Source organism: Amia ocellicauda, chromosome 7 (assembly GCF_036373705.1).
Source record: "Amia ocellicauda isolate fAmiCal2 chromosome 7, fAmiCal2.hap1, whole genome shotgun sequence".
Classification (NCBI taxonomy): Eukaryota; Metazoa; Chordata; class Actinopteri; order Amiiformes; family Amiidae; genus Amia; species Amia ocellicauda.
The window spans coordinates 16,463,226-16,482,500 of record NC_089856.1 but is presented as its reverse complement, the minus strand read 5'-3'; the positions used below and the strand labels follow the sequence as shown (position 1 = coordinate 16,482,500).

The 19,275-nt window shown below is 41.9% G+C and overlaps 2 protein-coding genes across 2 annotated transcripts in view; one reads left to right on the top strand and one right to left on the bottom strand.

Moving 5' to 3' along the window:
- Positions 1-4,840, top strand: part of ntf4 (neurotrophin 4) — a 13,385-nt gene extending 8,545 nt beyond the window's left edge. The window contains exon 2 of the mRNA XM_066708756.1: positions 1,823-4,840. Within this exon, the coding sequence (XP_066564853.1) occupies positions 1,841-3,127 (1,287 nt within the window). The 5' untranslated portion in view covers positions 1,823-1,840 and the 3' untranslated portion in view covers positions 3,128-4,840. The remainder of the gene's footprint in view (positions 1-1,822) is intronic.
- A 7,320-nt stretch (positions 4,841-12,160) lies between these two features.
- ppfia3 (PTPRF interacting protein alpha 3) overlaps positions 12,161-19,275 on the bottom strand; it is a 65,128-nt gene continuing 58,013 nt past the window's right edge. Inside the window, exons 23-31 of the mRNA XM_066708755.1 lie at positions 19,115-19,177; positions 18,596-18,622; positions 18,296-18,471; positions 18,042-18,139; positions 13,708-13,883; positions 12,884-12,952; positions 12,603-12,765; positions 12,367-12,449; positions 12,161-12,245 (exon numbers count right to left, since the gene is read on the bottom strand). Coding sequence (XP_066564852.1) covers positions 12,394-12,449; positions 12,603-12,765; positions 12,884-12,952; positions 13,708-13,883; positions 18,042-18,139; positions 18,296-18,471; positions 18,596-18,622; positions 19,115-19,177 — 828 coding nt within the window. The 3' untranslated portion in view covers positions 12,161-12,245; positions 12,367-12,393. The remainder of the gene's footprint in view (positions 12,246-12,366; positions 12,450-12,602; positions 12,766-12,883; positions 12,953-13,707; positions 13,884-18,041; positions 18,140-18,295; positions 18,472-18,595; positions 18,623-19,114; positions 19,178-19,275) is intronic.

Below are 19,275 nucleotides of genomic sequence, written 5' to 3'. Positions count from 1 at the left end.
CGGGCCGGTCTTAGTATTTCACAATCTGCTCAGTTACTGGGATTTTCACGCACAACCATTTCTAGGGTTTACAAAGAATGGTGTGAAAAGGGAAAAACATCCAGTATGCGGCAGTCCTGTGGGCGAAAATGCCTTGTTGATGCTAGAGGTCAGAGGAGAATGGGCCGACTGATTCAAGCTGATAGAAGAGCAACTTTGACTGAAATAACCACTCGTTACAACCGAGGTATGCAGCAAAGCATTTGTGAAGCCACAACACGTACAACCTTGAGGCGGATGGGTTACAACAGCAGAAGACCCCACCGGGTACCACTCATCTCCACTACAAATAGGAAAAAGAGGCTACAATTTGCACAAGCTCACCAAAATTGGACAGTTGAAGACTGGAAAAATGTTGCCTGTTCTGATGAGTCTCGATTTCTGTTGAGACATTCAGATGGTAGAGTCAGAATTTGGCGTAAACAGAATGAGAACATGGATCCATCATGCCTTGTTACCACTGTGCAGGCTGGTGGTGGTGGTGTAATGGTGTGGGGGATGTTTTCTTGGCACACTTTAGGCCCCTTAGTACCAATTGGGCATCGTTTAAATGCCACGGCCTACCTGAGCATTGTTTCTGACCATGTCCATCCCTTTATGACCACCATGTACCCATCCTCTGATGGCTACTTCCAGCAGGATAATGCACCATGTCACAAAGATCGAATCATTTCAAATTGGTTTCTTGAACATGACAATGAGTTCACTGTACTAAACTGGCCCCCACAGTCACCAGATCTCAACCCAATAGAGCATCTTTGGGATGTGGTGGAACGGGAGCTTCGTGCCCTGGATGTGCATCCCACAAATCTCCATCAACTGCAAGATGCTATCCTATCAATATGGGCCAACATTTCTAAAGAATGCTTTCAGCACCTTGTTGAATCAATGCCACGTAGAATTAAGGCAGTTCTGAAGGCGAAAGGGGGTCAAACACAGTATTAGTATGGTGTTCCTAATAATCCTTTAGGTGAGTGTATATATATAAATACAAATAATGCACTCTAGTGTCCAGTCAGTCAGTGTTACTGTACTGCAGTGTCCAGTCAGATAGTCTGCAGTATAGGTTTGCACCACACAGACGGCAAAGCTTTTTTTGAAAAAATAGTCTGACAGATTATTTAAAAATAAAAAATGATGATAGGTATTTATAAGTAATATTGTGTGGAATAGAACAATGCCAGTTCATCTAGAACAGGGGTTCTTAATATTTTTGCAGGCCTGCACCCCCTGTAGTGATCTGCCAATCATTTTGCAATATCCAAGGTGGGGGTGCTGGCGAGTTGTCGAGTGGGGGGGAGAGTTCCTGCCATTGTGGACACATTTACAAAACACGTTTACAATAAATAAATCAACCTTGTCTCTCACCCCCTGAGATTGCATCTCACACCCCCAATATTTGTACAGTTTGTGCTTCACCACCCTCTAACACCCCCCTTCGCTATCCATGGAAAGGAGGAGTAACCATGCACCTCCATAATTGTATTATGGAAATACAGCTCAGAGGAGGAATGGATATTATCATCCTCCAGTTCTATGGTTCTACTCTAGAGGGTGCTGTTGAGAAAACTGCAGATCTTCTTTGCAAAAGATTGATTGTAATCAGGTATTTTGTGATGTGAAAGTATTTGGTAAAGTTTTATCAAACTTTTTTAAATGTTTAATTATTATGTTTTTTATTTATTTCACTGAGGAGTATGGTCCTCCCCTTTCTCCTGTGAGGAGCCTCCCCTGGTGTGTGTTGTATTAACACCCTCTCTCTCTCTCTCTCTCTCTATTACAGTTGATATCTTCAGGAGTAATGCACTGGGTGCCTCTGGTTGCCATGGTGATCGCCTCGGCCCTCCCCCTCCCTCAGAACCACTCCCCCAAGGCTGTTGCTGCAAAGACGGGACCCCAGGAGCCCGGAAGCAGTTTCCCTAACAGCAGCCACACTTCCTTCAGCAGCAGTACTGCCCCTACATTGACCAGTCGGACTACTCACAGGGATCAGGTGACTGATGGAATGAATGCTCCAATTGGTGATTTGAGCAGGACATCTGACCGAGGTGAGGACCTCAAATCCAAGCACAGCACGGCTCAGATTGCTGCCCAGGGGAACTACACTTCCCAGAGTCCCCTGAAGTGGGAGGAGTACACATCTGAACAGAACCGTACTGCACTCAACTTCAAACCCAATGGCACCTTAGTGGACTACAACTCCCAGGCACTTCCTGTTCAGGGAGAAATTAACTCCCAGGGGAACAGGACTGCAGAGGATTATAGAAATGATGAAATTACTGCTCAGAAGGACTACAACTCCAAGAGCAATAGAGTTGATGACATCACTGCTACACAGGACTACAGCTACCAGACGAACCAGCAGCAAAAGAAAATGGAGAATGAGAGGGAGTGGGCCAGTGAGAGTGAGAGAGAGGAGAAAGGGAGGGAAGGGCAAGTAGGGGAGGAGGTGCTGGGTGGGGCAGAGCTCCTTTTTCTGGACACTCACCCACGAGTCCTGTTCTCCCCCTCCCCCTCCCCCCCCGACGGCCCCCCCCTCCTGCTCCTGCTGGAGGCAGGGATACTGACGGAGGGGGAGGAGGGAGAGGTGGAGGAGGAGGGAGACAGAGACGTGCTTGCACAGGGAGAGGCAGACACACCCCTACATGCTCTCTCCTCCTCCTCTCCACTTCCTCCCCCTCCCCCGCTTCCCCGCTCCCGCCGCTCCCTGCGGCACCGGGTAGAGCGTTCCGTATGTGAGTCAGTCAGCGAGTGGGTGACAGACAAGCGAACAGCAGTGGACATCCATGGCAAGACAGTGACTATCCTGCCTGAGATCCAGACCCAGACTGGACCACTGAAGCAGTACTTCTATGAGACCCGCTGCCGCAAGCCGGAGAGGGGGATGGGTGGGTCAGCGGGGCCTGGGGGGGTGTCCGGGGGGGTCTGCCTGGGCGTGGACAGGAGGCAGTGGGTGTCTGAGTGCAAGGTCAAACAGTCGTTTGTGCGAGCGCTGACTGCCGACGCGAACAAGCGTGTGGGCTGGCGCTGGATCCGCATTGACTCATCCTGTGTGTGTGTGCTACTGGCCACGGTCAGTAGAAACTAGAGAGAGAGGAATAGAGATGGAGAGAGGAAGAGTGTGTGCTGTTGTCCAGGGTCAGCAGGAACTAGAGAGAGAGGGAGGAAGTGAGAGACAGGGAGAGGGCCGGAGGTGGATGAAGGGAGAGGGAAAGTGTGCTACTGTCTAGAGAACTAGAGATGGAGGGGAGGACAGGAGGGGGTGTGGTGATTGAAGGTATCCATCTCTCTCACTCTTTCTGTATTTTGACTCAATAACTAATTGACCTCAAATATTACATGTTTTGAACTGTGTAAATATTCTGTATTCGGTTACTTTTTTAAGTGTTTAATATAAGTGTTTAATTTTAAATGTTATTATTGTTGTTGTTATTATTATTATTATTATTATTATTATTATTATTATTATTGATGTAAGTTATTTTGAGTTAAACACTATTTGTTAAATTCTAAAGCATGTACAAATTTGTCTTGTATTTCGATAAGACTATTTATTCTGCTGTAAAAAATTATACATACATAAAACATATATATGTGTATATATATATATTAATTAACAGAAGAAGGTGAATGTATGTGGCTCTGAACCAACAAATGTTACTTACTTTTGGTTAGTCCATGTTGTTGGCCATCTTGGCTCCATTTTACCCATAGCTTACTATGTAAATCTGGTCTCCATTGTCAGAGCCAAAATGGTGCTAGTTTCCTCTTGGAGTAAATACTGATGTTGGGCCCAGCTGTCGGACATCTTTGCTCGATGTTACCATATCCTGCTATTAAAAGTGGCCTCCTTTGTCAGAGTCAAAATGGTGCTAGTTTCCTATTGGAGTAAATGGGTGTGTTTTATTCACCACGGGAAACTCCCAGGTGAGGCGACGAGTTGTGTAAGTTGAGAAGCTGTGTTTTGCTGCTGCAGCCCAGGCTGTTCCCGGCATATAGAGACAAGGGACACTCATGGAGGGAAGCAGCTCATACACATTCCCCAGACTCAGCAGTATCCAAAACAACTGAACAATAAAGTTAAAAACACACTGAAGAGACTCCACTGTGTGCTTTATGTCAATGGTTCCCAACTCTGGTGCTGGAGGACCCCCTACCCTGCTGGCTTTAGTTCCAACCGAGCTCTCGATTACTTAATTGAACCTTAATTAGTTTAGAACCACTGCTTTATGTCAACACTCCTTCAAAACTCGTCTATTCTCTTCTGATATTAGCTTATTTTTAAACTTTATAATGTGTAATTAATCTTTTTAAACATTTTTCAATAGTTAATGTGTAGGAGCTGCTTCCCTCCATGAGTGGTGAATAAAACCACTTGGCCCTTTCTCTCAAGTCTGGTCACCCACCGAGTTGTTTAACTACAGTTCATTGAGCATTACCTGGTGACTTTTTTTGGTGTAAAAAAGTCAGAGGCTCACGGGTGGGGCAAACAGTTAATGAAATATGTCCAATGTTGACTACTGTCAGCCATCTTGGCTCTATCTAACACTAGCCCTGTATAAGTGGATTTCTTTGTCAGAGCCTAATGGTGCTAGTTTCTTAATGGAGTAAAAAAACTGAAACTGGGTCATGCTGGTGGACATCTTGGCTTTTTGGTGCTGTAGCCTGCTGCATAAGCAGTCTCTGTGTTAGAGCCAAAATGGTGCTAGTTTCCTCACTTGGGGTATTGAGAGCCACAGAGGCAGAGAAAGGGTTTACAGACAGAGGAAGACTCTGTGGACAATCTTCTCAATAAAAAGTATGTTCCAATCAGTTTTTATTTTTAGCATGTTTATTTCTTGTTGGACACAGCATGCAGAAGAGTATAGATCTGGTAGTGCAGTGTGTACTGAAAGTAAATCGACACCATGATTAGATATTTTCGGTCTCTGATCTTTTGTTTCTTGTTGCCATTACTGTAACACATTCTCCAAAAGCAAATTTAAAAGTGATTTTGTTGGGGAGTGTTTACCAAAAGTATAAGGACACCAAGATTAGGAGGTACTGGTTTCAACCATGGTCTCAACCAGACCAGGCCTAAAAACGAACAATCCAGGCCTGAGAAAGTCACACTCAGCTCTGATCTGTCACACTATCATTTAACCCCACTGATTATCCAGAACTGGGAGCAGGTGAATTAGTTCATTAGCCCCTGCACCTTGTTAGCCCTTCATCAATTACCAATTGCACCTGCTGCTTTTTACAGAGGATTTTTTTATTTTATTTCGTAGCAGACCTCCTTATCCAGTGTGACTTACAAGTTACATGAGCAATACAATAGTGCAATAATACAGTAAAAAATTCAAATTAAGCATAATACAAGTACAATTTAAAAATTATTGAAGAGCTCCAGAGAATCTGCTCTACAGTATGAAGAGATGTGTTTTGAGAAATCGCCAGAAGCTGGTCAGCTGACCTGAATGCAGTGGGAAGGTCATTTCAGGCATGAAAAGAAGCGGGCTCTGGAGAAAGGGGAGCAGAGAGGGGGGTAAATAGTCTTTTGCCACAGGAGGACCGGAGAGGTCTGTAGGGGATGTATGGAGAGATCAGGGACTGAAGGTAACTCAGTGCAGTCAACGTAGGTAAGAGTCAAAGTCTTTAACTGGATGCAAACCGAGATCAGGAGTCAGTGGAGGGAGCGGAGCACTGAAATAGCAAGTGCGAATTGGGGCAGACAGAACACAAGATGAGCAGAGAAGCTGGATTTGGTGGGTTGTAGTTGCAGGCAGGCCAGCAAGGAGGGAGTTGCAGGGAGAGGGACAGATATGATATGGACAGAACTTACACTTACTGGTGGGCTTTTTCTTAAACAAAACAAACTTGGCTAATCTGTTTCTTTCTAAGTGTTTGTAATCACTGTTGTTATCAATATCACTATATCACTAATACAATTGTTATTATCATTATCATTATAACTATCACTTTCAGTATAAGTATGTAACAATCACCTAGCATGACTGTTAAGCAGCCGCACTGTCCTCCAAATGGAGTGATTACTGGCCCACTTTATAAAGCAGTTAAACTACATCAGCAAGAGTGACAAACAGCAAACTCAGGGACGTCATATGTCAATTCTTAACCAATGCAGTTTACTGTCGGGATTCAGTATGACAGAAACGGAAACCAAAGTATAGAATATAGGACAAAAGAAAGACTATAGAATAAGGATAGAGAATGGATATTAACTGATATATGGTAAAGGACTTGGTAAAAGGTAGAAAAGTACTGGGAATATAACAGACAGGGGTGGAAAGTAACGCATTACAACTGCTCTCGTTCCTGTAATTGAGTAGCTTTTTCATGTACTTGTACTTTTTTGAGTATTTTTCAAATGTAGTAATTTTACTTTTACTTACTTTTACTTTAAGTATGTTTTAAGTGGAGTATTGTACTTCGCTACTTTTAGCGTAACATTTGTTACCGAGTACAAATTTTGTAGGCTGTCATGGAAAAATGTGGTTGATAGACAGACAAATAGACCAATAAATGAAGAAACAATACATTCAAATTTAAAGCCTTCCGCCCACAATACTCAACAGGCCAATCAAATTGTTTGTCGTGATTGTTAAGGTTGGTCAGTCAATTAATCAAAGATTTGAAGTCAGTCTTCCAGTCCAGCAGCAGTAGCTAAGGTAAGTTAACTAGCTATCTACGAGTATTAGTGAGTAAGAGGTGTACATTTAATCCAAATCGAAGATCGATCGAAACGAGCGTGCGATTTCGACCATCGAATTTTAAGACGGGGTTGCAAATTATTTATTTATTTGGTTTTGCCAAACCAAAATTAATTCAAGTATCAAAAAACAAATTGACAGCAGACAGTAAATATCTATGCATGTGTGCATTTCTCCCGCTTATCCATTCTTATGTTACAAAATATTTTAATTAAATACCTATACTGCATTCCAGCTGTAAACTCCTCAAAATATGTTATAACACTTTCTTCTCCAGCTGCCAGACCTGCAGCTTATGCAGTAGGATATACTGAATACAATATAGCTGACAATCTGGGCTGTGTAATAACATCAGTAGTTAACAATAAACTAACAATAAAGTTATAGCAACATTTGTTAGTGTTCTGCATAAGTTAGCATTTTGAATTTATTCGTATTTATTTATTTAAATATCAGCAAAAGCCATTTAAAAATAGTAATAATACAAACTTTTAAATCAATAGAACCGTTAGTTTATTGTTATATATCTGTGCACTCTGGCCATGATTGAGAATGTATTTATTTATTTATTTATTTATTTATATTCTCAATTATGGCCAGAGTGCACAGATATGTAACAATAAAGTAACGGTTCTATTGATTTAAAAGTTTGTATTATTATTATTTCTAAATGGATTTTGCTGATATTTAAATAAATAATACATATTCAGACATGACAAATTTAAAGAAAAACCTGAATAAATAAGTGGAGGAACATAACGAATGCAGGTGCCTCCAAACAGGTGTACTGTATGATACAATTAAGCAATTAACATTATATCATGCTCTGTGGCATGTCTAAAAATGTTGAGCAGGCCCAGTTGACCTTGATTTTAGATCAAGATGGCAAGAGGAAAGGATCTAAGTGACTTTGAAAGACTGGCTAGTGTTCTCGACAAGTGGGCGAGTGCATATGTGGCGACACCAAGAGAACAGTACACGCCTGACTTCTTGACCCAGTGAAACGGTCCGGAGGCTCTGTTATACTGTGGGGGGCATTTTCCTGGCATGGTTTGGGTCCACTTGTGTCCTTAGAGGTAAAGCCCCGCACGGGCCTCAAATCTAGGCCCCAGCCCGGCCCTTGTCCGACAGCTTATCAGAATTCTCCGCCCGAGTGTTTTTTTTAATTTGTTTTTCCCATTACACAGCCTACACTACTGTGGCAGCCATTAAAATAGTTCAGTTTTGTTTTTAATGGCAAAGTAGTTATTTTTATTTTCGTTTCTTTATTAAGTTAATTTAGAAAAATGTTTGGAGCATTTTTTGTTTGTTAAAGTTTTTGTTTTTTAAAGTGACGACCAAGCGGCCAGCGGCCGACAGTGAGTTGATCACGTTTGATCAATTTAGCCTCTCAAATCAACACTTGACTTGCCTACAATAAATTCCATAGATATAAAACACTTCAAGCATATAACACAATGTTAGTTTAAATGTTTATTATCACCACCACAGTAAAAAGGCATTTTTGACAAGCTGAGGCAGGCTGCTCTGCTGCTCGCAACGGCGGGCGGAAAAACGAACGAACGGGCAATACAATCTAAAGAAATAAAATAAAACACGCAGGTTATCTGACCTCAAAAATCAAGTCGTCAAAACAGGACATGGCCATTCTTATTTCCAATAGTTTCCAACAGTTAGAATAATAAAAATAAAGTCAAATCAAAACAAGACAGCCTCCTAGTCTTAACTACAGCCAGAAGAACAGTCTCTTACAGAGCATCGTGGAGAAAAAGCACACCATCCACAGTGGAGGTTTCAGTCCAGTCCTGCTTTATTCTGTCCTCTTCCAGCTGCGCTGAAGACGCTCGCTGCTGCTGCCGGTGGCGGGGACACTAAAAACCGTGCGAGCCGGTCTGCACAGGCGCGGTAGCATGCTCTCGTGTTGTCCGTGGGAAACCTGTGTGCGTGTGTGTGCGTGTCAGTGTGATAGGTTATAAAACGTCTTTCTATGTTTGTTTTACCATCATCAACTTCTCATTGTTTCTTTTAATTAATTAATGTCTAAAATATAAAAAGGAGGAGCCTTAGACAGTGCCGATGCCCGGCCCGCGTGTAAACTATGACGTGAATATTAGCCCGAAGCCCGGCCCGAGGGGTGTAAATAAGTCGGGGCCCATCGGGCTTGGGCTGAAATGCAGGGCTCTACTTAGAATAAAGGGTCCGTCTAAATAATAAAGTTATTCTGAGTGATCACCTTTATCCAATGGTGACACATTTCTATCTTGATGGGAGTGGCCTCTTCCAGGATGACAATGCCCCCATGCACAGGGCACGAGAGGTCATGGAATGGTCTGATGAGTATGAAAATGATGTGAATCATATGCTATGGCCTTCCCAGATCTCAACCCAATTGAATACCTATGTGAGATTTTGGACCGAGGTGTTAGACAGCGCTCTCCACCACTATCATCAAAACACCACATGAAGGAATATCTTTTGGAAGAATGGTGTTCCATCCCTCCTGTAGAGTTCCAGAGACTCGTGGTATCTATGCCAAGAGCATTGAAGCTGTTCTGGCAGCTCATGGTGCCCAACACCTTACTGAGACACTTTATGTTGGTTTTTCCTTTAATTTGTCACCCATCTGTATAGACAAACAAGCATACAATGTACAAATATACATGTAAAGACTAAAGAGGGACATGTTAGCAGCAACATTAACTTTTAAAGTACTTTACAGTAATAATCTACCTGTTCATTAACCTAAATTATTTTGTGAAAAAATCTAATAGACCTGCATTTCCTGATGCCATTTTTTACAATGACATACTGTAGCAATTCTGAAGCCTAGTTTGGAAACCTATGCCTTTAGTGATGTGGTTAGGTCGTTGCAGGGTGGCAAGCAGGAGAATGGGGTAAAAGAGTTGAAAAAACCTCTTGAAGATCCTATTCAATGTAAAACTCACTATAAATGCAAATGCACAGCCACCATGTTAATAAACACTATTTGGATGCAGGAGAACTTGAACTCTCAAGTTATAGTAACGCAAAAAAGAAAACATACAGCAAGCCAGCTATCTGGTTTAGCAACACATTTAATGCCATCATCATTATAACAGTTACTTAGCCAGTATGCAACTGTACAGCAATAAAAAGAAGCAATAACCAAATAATTTGACAGTACCTTTATTTTATGCTTGTTTTTCTTATTCAGTTTTTATGCTTTATTGCACTGGATTTGTATGTTCTTCGTATTTTTTCCAAAAATAAACTGGAATGGTGTTGCCATGTAAAGCTGGAACTTGTGATGGAAATTCTATTTCTTGGATAAAAAAGGACCATTTAGAAAACTGCAAGTGTTCCCATCTCACCTTTTTTCTATGACATAATAAACCCTTTGCTCTTTTTCAGAGATCTGAACAGTTCATCACCTCCCCTCTCCCCCTCCTCCAGTAAGAGACACACACTCGTTCTTCTTCAATGTTTATTATCATTTGTACATCATCATCGTCGTCTTCTTCATCATAATAATTATATATTTTTTGTTTCTCTTAACTGGTCGATTTATGATTTTTTTTTTCTTTTTTTAAAAATCTTTTATTTATTATTGTTGTTTTGTTGTTTAATTTCTATCATCATCATCATTATTATCGCGATACATAATTTTTTATGGGACAAAAGTCGTGAACGAAACCTCCATTGTTTTGGAAAAAAAAAAAAAAAAAACAGGAAATCGAACCAGTCAATTGATCAATCAATAAATAAATCAATAAATTACAGTTGAAAATGAAAAATTCCCAAAAAGTACTTACTAGTCAGGAAGATGCACAGATAAGGACACTCTGACTATCCCACCCCCCTCCCCCAGCCCCCCCCAAGCCCTGCCCCCCTGACTCGTTGATAGATGTTAATTAGTTATTCCCGTCATTAATTTAAGGATAGACTGATCGTCCACGCAGATTTGATTCTGTATTGTTAATAGTCAACATGCATTTAAATAGGAGAAACACTGTACAGACCAGACCACTCTCTCCCCCTCTCTCTCCACCAGTCCCTTTCTCCTTCTCAGCTAGATACAGAAATATATTGAGAGGTGGAGAGATAGGCTGATAGATTTTAATCCCTTCCCCTACCTACTCCTCTCTCTCTCTCTCTGACTCCCCCTGTATGTGAGGAGGTGACAGTGTATCTGGGAGGCACCTGCAAACTCCTTCTGACCACACAGCCCCAATTCAAGTCATTAACTCATGAATTAAGCTTGTTACGAACTGACTGATTATTGGTCTAATGATGAACACAATCACTGCCTGACCCTTTTACCCACAATCCCCTTTCACAAACAAATCCCACAATCCCCCTATATTCGCTGTGACAGGGACAAGTCTATCATTCCATAGGTCGGAAGGGGAGGGGGTACTTCACCAATATGGCTGTGTGCAACAGTGATTCACCTCACCAGCAGGGTGACAGTTACCTGCTCACAATAGGCAACAACCCTCATGCATTATGACTTCCACCATATGGCATCCCTCTGGCTCCAGCTCCACACTGCAATGAGGAAGGTTGACCTCACCAATATATCTGTCTGTCTGCGTCTCTTGCACCTCTCAAATCACAGTGGTCTCATCAATATGGCTGCCTTCTGACTCCGGCCCTGGGACCTTCCCAACATGGCCCTCAGCCAATCTATTGAATTGCCTCTCTATCTATATATCTAGATATATATCTATACATATATCTATATATATCTATACATATAGATAAATCTATATATATATATATATACACACTAATGTGAAACTGACTTTATTCTGGCTCCAACATGGGGGTGGACTTGTGAACAAAACATATAAACAATCAGAGCCACGATGGCTTAACCCAGTGAGCCAGTTTCATTACCATCCATCTCTTTGACTCTTTCAGGCTTTTTTATCTGTCAGTTTGCAGACAGACAGATCTTGTGGCCTGTATTCACAGTCTTTCCTGTGTTGAGAGGTCACACTGGGAAATGGATGCCATTTTGGCTCTGCTGTGTAGGTCAGCCCCAGCTGGAGCTAAAATGGCTGACCAAGGGGGAGAGCAGTTGCGCTTCTTCTATAACTATAAAATCAGGAAACTGAACTAAATCGTGGCTCCAACTCAGACCTCGACACCAGACTAACAACAATTCAGTGCTGGAGCCAAAATGGCCGACAGGAGGTGGCAGTTTCCTACCACAGCCTACATCAGCACAGCATAGATCTGAACAGCAAGACAGACAGACAGAAAGATGGACAGACATTGAGAGACCGGGGGTCTTCTGAGTCATCCGCATCCCTCTCCTTCTCCCTCTTTTTCATTGCATCTTTGATCTTCAGGATTCTCTCCATTCTCAGGCAGTTCAAGTGTCTGTTCTCTCTCTCTCTGTTATTGCCACAAAGTCAGAGATGTAATTCTTTTTTCTTTTAATATATTTTTTTCTTTAAAGTTTCAAACAAATGAAAAATGAAATCCGCACAGAAAACTGAGTTGATCCTGAGGAGAGAGGGAAAGAGGGAGGGAGAGAGAGGAGATATATTACATAGTGTATTACAGTACAGTACAGTGTGAGAGTATAGAGTGTTACAGTGTGTGTTAGCGGGTCCTTCAGTCCCACCTCTCGCTGTGTCTGTCCATCTGTCTCTCAGCAGGAGTACGTCCTCACAGAGCCAGACTCCCCCCGCGAGGAGGAAGAATTCACTGACACAGATAGAGAGAGAGAGAGAAATAAACTAAATAACTGACTAACTAGATACTACAGTACATTATCACTGACTGACTGGACACTACAGTATATTAGCACTGACAGAGACAATCAGGGAGCCGAGAGATCAGGGGTCGGGGCTCAGTTACCATCACTCTGCACTTTCCGCAGGGTCACGCTGGGGGTCGCCAGGGCGGACGCACGGAAGTTGGCAGGCAGGGTCTCAGAGGAGTCAGAGGTTACGCCCCGCAGATCCTTCTCCCGGAACATCTTCCTCCAGGAGGGTGAACGAGTGAATGTCTTAGTGCCATCCTGAGAGTAAGTGAGAGGGAGAAAGAGAGAGAGAGAGAGAGAGGGAGAGAGGGAGAGGTTTGTATGCAAAGACCGTCACTGGACTACACTGCAAACAGAGAGAGATACACTGACTGACCTCATCTGGCCGTCTCTCTGTTCCCATGGTGATGAGTGTGTTGTACTCCTTCTCCAACAGCTGCCTGGCCTGGGAGTTAGACAGAGATTTATAAAACTACAAGTCCCAAAATACACTGTGAGCCAAACCCCACCAAACCCTATGTCTGTTCCACTGAGGTGGCTTCTAGGAACTGTAGTCCTTAAGGACTTTATAGTCTAGGTACATCAATGAATCGCTCAGACCAGAACACCAATACACTTTATAGGTGTGTGGTTTTATTCACCACTGCAAACTCCCCAGTGAGGTGGAAGTACATCAACTGCTCAAAGGATTGAAGTCCAAGTTTGGTGAATAAATATAGCTACAAGTTTGAAGGAGAAGCTGTGTTTTGCGGCCGAACCGCAGACTGTGTTGTATTTCAACATTCCTTAAAAACTCCTGTTTTCTCTTCTGAGATTAACTTATTTTTTTTTAACTTTATAATGTATAATTTATAATTTTTTACATTAAATTTTTACAGACATTGTCAGTGAGTCTGGTGACTCATTGAGTGGTTTAACTACAATTCACTGAGCACCCCTGATCACTTTAATCATAGTTCAGAATGGAAGCTCACCGGTGGGGAATTTGGTAAATGAAACAATGTGCCTGTACTAGCCAAGTTAGGTGGCTGCTGGAAGCTGTAGTCTGTTGCTATACCTGTGTGAACCTGGAATAGTCATCAAACCAGATCACAATAATTAAAGTCTAGAACTCCTACAATGCGCCAGAACCTGAACCCCATTACGCCCTTATACGGGCCCGGCGCAGTGGCTGCTGGGACATGTAGTGCAGCATAGCACCTGTGTGTTCTGGGTGGGGATCTGCAGCAGCAGTGCCAGGTCAGCGTAGTCAAAGGTGTCGTCCAGCGCCAGCAGGGAGCCATGCACGCCGCTCTCACATAGGTTGTCTGCAAACTCCTTCAGCCCCACTCCCTGCACCCAGCACATCACACGCTCGTTGGACCACACCATCACATCTGAGGGGGGGAGGGGGATATTATACAGCATAGACACACAGTTACCCCCTGCACATTAGAGAGGAGGGGAGAGAGAGGGGTTAATATGCAGTATAGACACTGCACCGAGGATCACACCATCACTTCTGAGGGGGGGGGGTAATACAGTACAGTCTATATACACCATAAAAACTAACAATATAAAACTGTGTGATATATAAACACTGACAGACTGTCCCAGGACCACACTATACAATACAGGTTCACTGACTGATGGTCGGTTTATACTCCATTGCTCAACCGCAATATAGCTGTCCTCCTGCTCTCAGACTCTGACTGGCACTGGAAATGTTTTCCACCTTACAGGAACATCAGGCCAGCTGCAAGTGTAACCAGTTCATGTTTCTGTTAAAATGTAGCAGTGTCACATAACATAATTAGTTTAGAGCAGATGTGTACGTCCGTCCCTTTAAGGATTCCTCAGCTAAATGTCCAGCAATTTTTTATTTTTTTTTTAAGATTTGTTGGGAGTGAGTGTGTGCTGAGAACAGTAGTTCAGGGCTACCTAATTATAAGCTCTATATGATAGATATTTTGGAGATCACAAGCAAAAGGATTGACTCTATAGGCTATATTTGGTTTTCTTCCAAAGGAGAGGATTACTTTTTGGTTTTCTTTGTTTTACCTTTTTTATTATTCACTAGATCCTTCTGTTTTGAGTTTCCTGCCAGTGGAGGTGAATCTTTTGGGTTTTTGTTGCAAACTTTTTTTTCCTATCAAACAAGCTTTTCAAACTAACTTTTGTGGACTCTGGTAATAATAATGTTTGAAGAGATCCAGGATTTCTGTTTAATAATAATAATAATAATAATAATAATAATAATAATAGATAATCACTCATGTAGCCAGTCTAGGGCTGGGCGATATGACTTAAAAATAATCTCGATATTTTTATAAGTTTGGGCGATACACAATATATATCTCGATATTTCTTGTATTTATCCAACCAAGCTACAAAATAAGACCAAAGACATTCAAACTACAAGTATTTTGTTAATTATTAAATATGCAAAACTAACAAATACTACATGCAGGCTGTCATGGTAAATATATGCAGAATGCAACATTACAGTTCAAGTGTGTGATTACTACTACGTGTGTTATGTTGTTATGTGATTATATATATATATATATATATATATATATATATATATATATATATATATAAACACACACACACACAGTATGATTTACTGTCACATAACAACAATAACACAAGTAATAGAAATCACGAAACACATGCGCTGTAAAATGTTACAGATACAGGTAGATTTACCACATCGGGGTTTATAGTGGCACATTTAACATCTGCTAGACAGAGACACTTCTTCTCTGACGCGTTTCGATTCTACTTACCAGTACAGCACGTGTTAATAAAAAATAGTAATAACAATAACAACAACAATAATAATAATAATAATAATAATAATAATAATAATACAAACGGTTTTACCACTTCACCGTCTTAATTAAACTTTCTGCATCTTTTTGCATTGCTTTCCAATTTATTAAAATGCAATCAAACTTTATTATTCTTTTTTATAGTAATTATATACATCTAAATTAGCGAGGATTGGGGGTGCTTGCATTTCCGAGTTTAGCCCGGCGACGAGAGCGGGGCGCAACTTGTGCGCTTGTGCGTTAAAGTATCTTTTGGTTATTTTGGTTATTCTGTGTCGAGTTCACTCTCCTCCATGTCTGTTCGTGTTTCTGAAAGCACATTTCTTGCCTGCATCCGGTGTAGGACACAATCGTTCCCGGCCATAGAAAACTTCCCAGCCACTTTTCCGGTTCCGTCTCTTAGATGTCTACGCAATGATAAGCATGCGTATTTTGAAACGCAAAAACGCTTATGAGCAAACTTCATTTCCCAGCGGCCACTGCGTATTGACCTCGAAACTCCAGGAATACATTAGATTAATTGAGGGAAACTTATACTAATAGTCTGTGCTAGCTAATGCTTACACAGCGAAATAGAAAAGTACTATTGTACTTTTGTGTGAAAAGTACTTTTCCGAAATCTTTAATCCTATGTTCCTTAGTAACATATCAAACAATGATGTAAATTTACAGCGGCTGAGGGATGACGCATTTAATAAGTAATTCATATTAAGATTAATAAAGAGTCAATACTCAAATACTCTGTGCATATTTCTATGGTCACACAATATATATCGTCATATCACACAGCCTTAAGCCAGTCTTTGCTTTGTTCTTCTTATAGTGAATGCTCTTGTATAACTTGTAACCAAACGTATAGCATGGTGGTGGGATCAGGAGTTAACGTGATCTGGAGCCCAATGGTCGGGGAAGAAAAAAATTGCATTATGTTTTTGCTTAAAATATATTTAGCCAAAACTGAATGAGGCTATGAAGAGTATGTACCCTTGTTGTACGCTCCAACAATAAAGTGCTGCCTAAAGTGAAAGGGGAGAGTGTTCTTTCTCTTTTCGAGATGTGTATGTGTTGTGCAAGCCCAAAGTTGACCGTGCTTCTCTAGTGGAGAGTGGGCGAATCCCGCACTTGCATGAACTACGCACAAGCAAAATTCTTTCCCTCGTTGTGAGACATGCTGATGGTAGGTTGCATCGTTATTGACTGCTTGTGAAACACCAGGCTGGTGATATTTGCTACTAAATTTGTCAAAAAGTGACTATATTAAGTTTGAAGTCCTAACGATCAATTTAACCCTTTAACCTGGCTAAGGAGGATGACGTAAGCTAGCTACTGTAAAGTTAGCATGAGTGATTAAGCAGCATCAAGTGCTGTTGTAAATTAGCTAGCATAACACTAGCTTGCTGATTCTTCAGAAAGTGTGCAAAATTAGAAAAAGTTGTCTTCTTACTCCAGAACAGTGAAGCAGCAGCATCATGGAAGGAAGGAAGGCAGCAAGAGGAGGCATCTGAGAGATTATTTCCAATTACAGAGGTATCTTGCTAGGTTAAGTCATTAGCTAACAAAGACACTGCTGTTGTACCCTTGAGCAAGGTACTTTACCTACAATACTCCAGTAAAGACCCAACTGTATACATGGGTAATGGTATGTAAAAAATTATGTGATATATTGTAACAATTGTAAGTCACCATGGATAAGGATGTCTGGTAAGAAATGTAATAATAATAATTACTTCCCTGGAACCTTCTTTATGTCTGAGGGTTGACTGGTGTAATTTAATCAATTGTTACATATCAGTTGTACATAAAAATCGAGTGTGAAGGAGTAATGCATAATTATTTAAAATCACATACAACTGATCATATCACTAGACCATGGACCCTGTTCCTGGAGAGCTGCAATCCTGCAGGTTTTCCAGCTCTCTCTAAATAACCACTCAATGGATACCTTGAACACAGGGACTGTTTTCCTAATTAAGACCCACAACTGGTTCAATTAAGGAGATAACGATCTGGATAGAACAAAAACAAATAGACCCTGAGGCTGAAATAAATGAAGACATTTCAAATGTTTTTTGTGAGTATTATAACTCTCCTGGCTGCACTGGTGCTGGTGCTGCTGGGAGGAGTGGCATTAGGCACTGCCATTTCTGAGGGGTCTTCGCATGTGCACTAGCATGGACTTCCAAACTTAATTATATGTATATATTAAATTAGTCCTTTATAACAGAGAGCTACATCAAAAAATGTTTTATCTCATTTCAAAGTAAAACCAACGCACTTGCATATTATTTCGCAACTGAAGCATTTTAAATAAAAATACAATTATATATTTTTGCTAACTTAAAATAACAATCAATTTTAGTGTGAATTTTAACTATTTTATTTACAATACGGGACGTAGGGAAGCGTGTGAAGGTGTTTGTCTGTTGCCTGCCTTTGAAACAAATACCGCCGCAGTGCATGCTGGAACTAGAGCCGGTCGAGCATCCACAGTCGAGCATCCGGAACACAGTCAGAGACCAGATCAGAGCTTACCCAATTTCAATTCTCAGTGCCGACACCAGCGTTGAGAGTTCTCTCCGGCAAGGCAGCTGTGGCGAGAAGCCATAAATGGCCTTACAGGGCCATGGCCACGGACACCACTCGCTCTGCCCTGCAGCTATGACCACGGAGTATACATTGGCCTTGATTTGGGTCTGACTGTGACATGTGACCTCTGACCTGTGTTCTGATGCTGGCTGTCTTCCCTCCGCCTTTCTAGCTCCTTCCTGTCGTAGTTCAGCCTCTTCAGACACATGATACCGTAGTGCAGACTGACCCTGAGAGAGAAGGGGAGGGGTGAATACAGGCACACAGTGACTGACCTGTGTCTTTCATGAACACTGACTGTGTTAAATATCAAAACAGACTGACTGACACATAGAATGATACAATGACAATATACTGACTGCATTCCTCTCTCCTCCCTCACTGACCTGTGGAAGCTGTCCACCATCTTGAGCTGCCCCCTGAGCTCCTTCTTGGTCAGGTGGTCCAGCATGCGGGCGTCCACCAGGGACTCCATGAAGTAGCTGCGGTACTGAGGCAGGCCCAGGCTGGGCAGCCAATCGTTGCCCACCCACTCATGATTCATATCCCCATATGCCAGGATCTGAGGGGAGAGGGGAGAGAGAGACAATATAATTAGTGTATATCAATGTCTGTCACCCTGTGTGTGAGAGAGAAAGTGTGTGCGTCTGTGTCTGTGTGTGAATGTGTTAATAATTAAGAGTTACCTGGTCCCAACTTATCTCCTTCACTTCCTTGTGGCGGAGACAGAGACAGAGACACAGAGGCAGAGAGGGAGGGAGTGAGGGGAGGGGAGGGGAGGGGAGGGGGAAGGAGGCAGTGGAGTTAGACATACATTTATAAAGGGAAAGAGAGAGGGAGAGAGGGGGCAGAGGGAAAGAGGGAGGAATATCATATTAGTTAAGAGTATTAGTTGAAGAGATAAAATTCAACACTGAGTCAATACACAGAATCAGTACAGCAGGACAAGAGAGAAAGACAGGGAGAGAGGGAGAGGGAGAGAGAGGTCAGAGACTGGAGAGACCGCAAGACAATAAAGAAAATGCAGAAGATAAAGAGGGGGAGAGAGAAAGTGGGTGGCAAAAGACAGACCGAGATAGAAAGATGGAGAGACAGATGCAGACAGAGAGGGAGAGAGATGGAGACAAATAGAGGGAGAGACTTAGAGAGAAAGAGGAACAAAGAGAGGGAACTGAAGAGAGAGAGATGGAGAGGGAAAGAGTTACCGGTTTCGTTGTTGCAGTGAGGGACTCCATCTCTGCATGTGTCATCCACACGTTACTGGTGGACTGGTCACATGACAGGTAGCCACACCAGCCAATCAGAATGCAGGGATCAAACATGAAAGAGACATTTATTATAAGCAGCAGTTAGTAGTATTCATTAT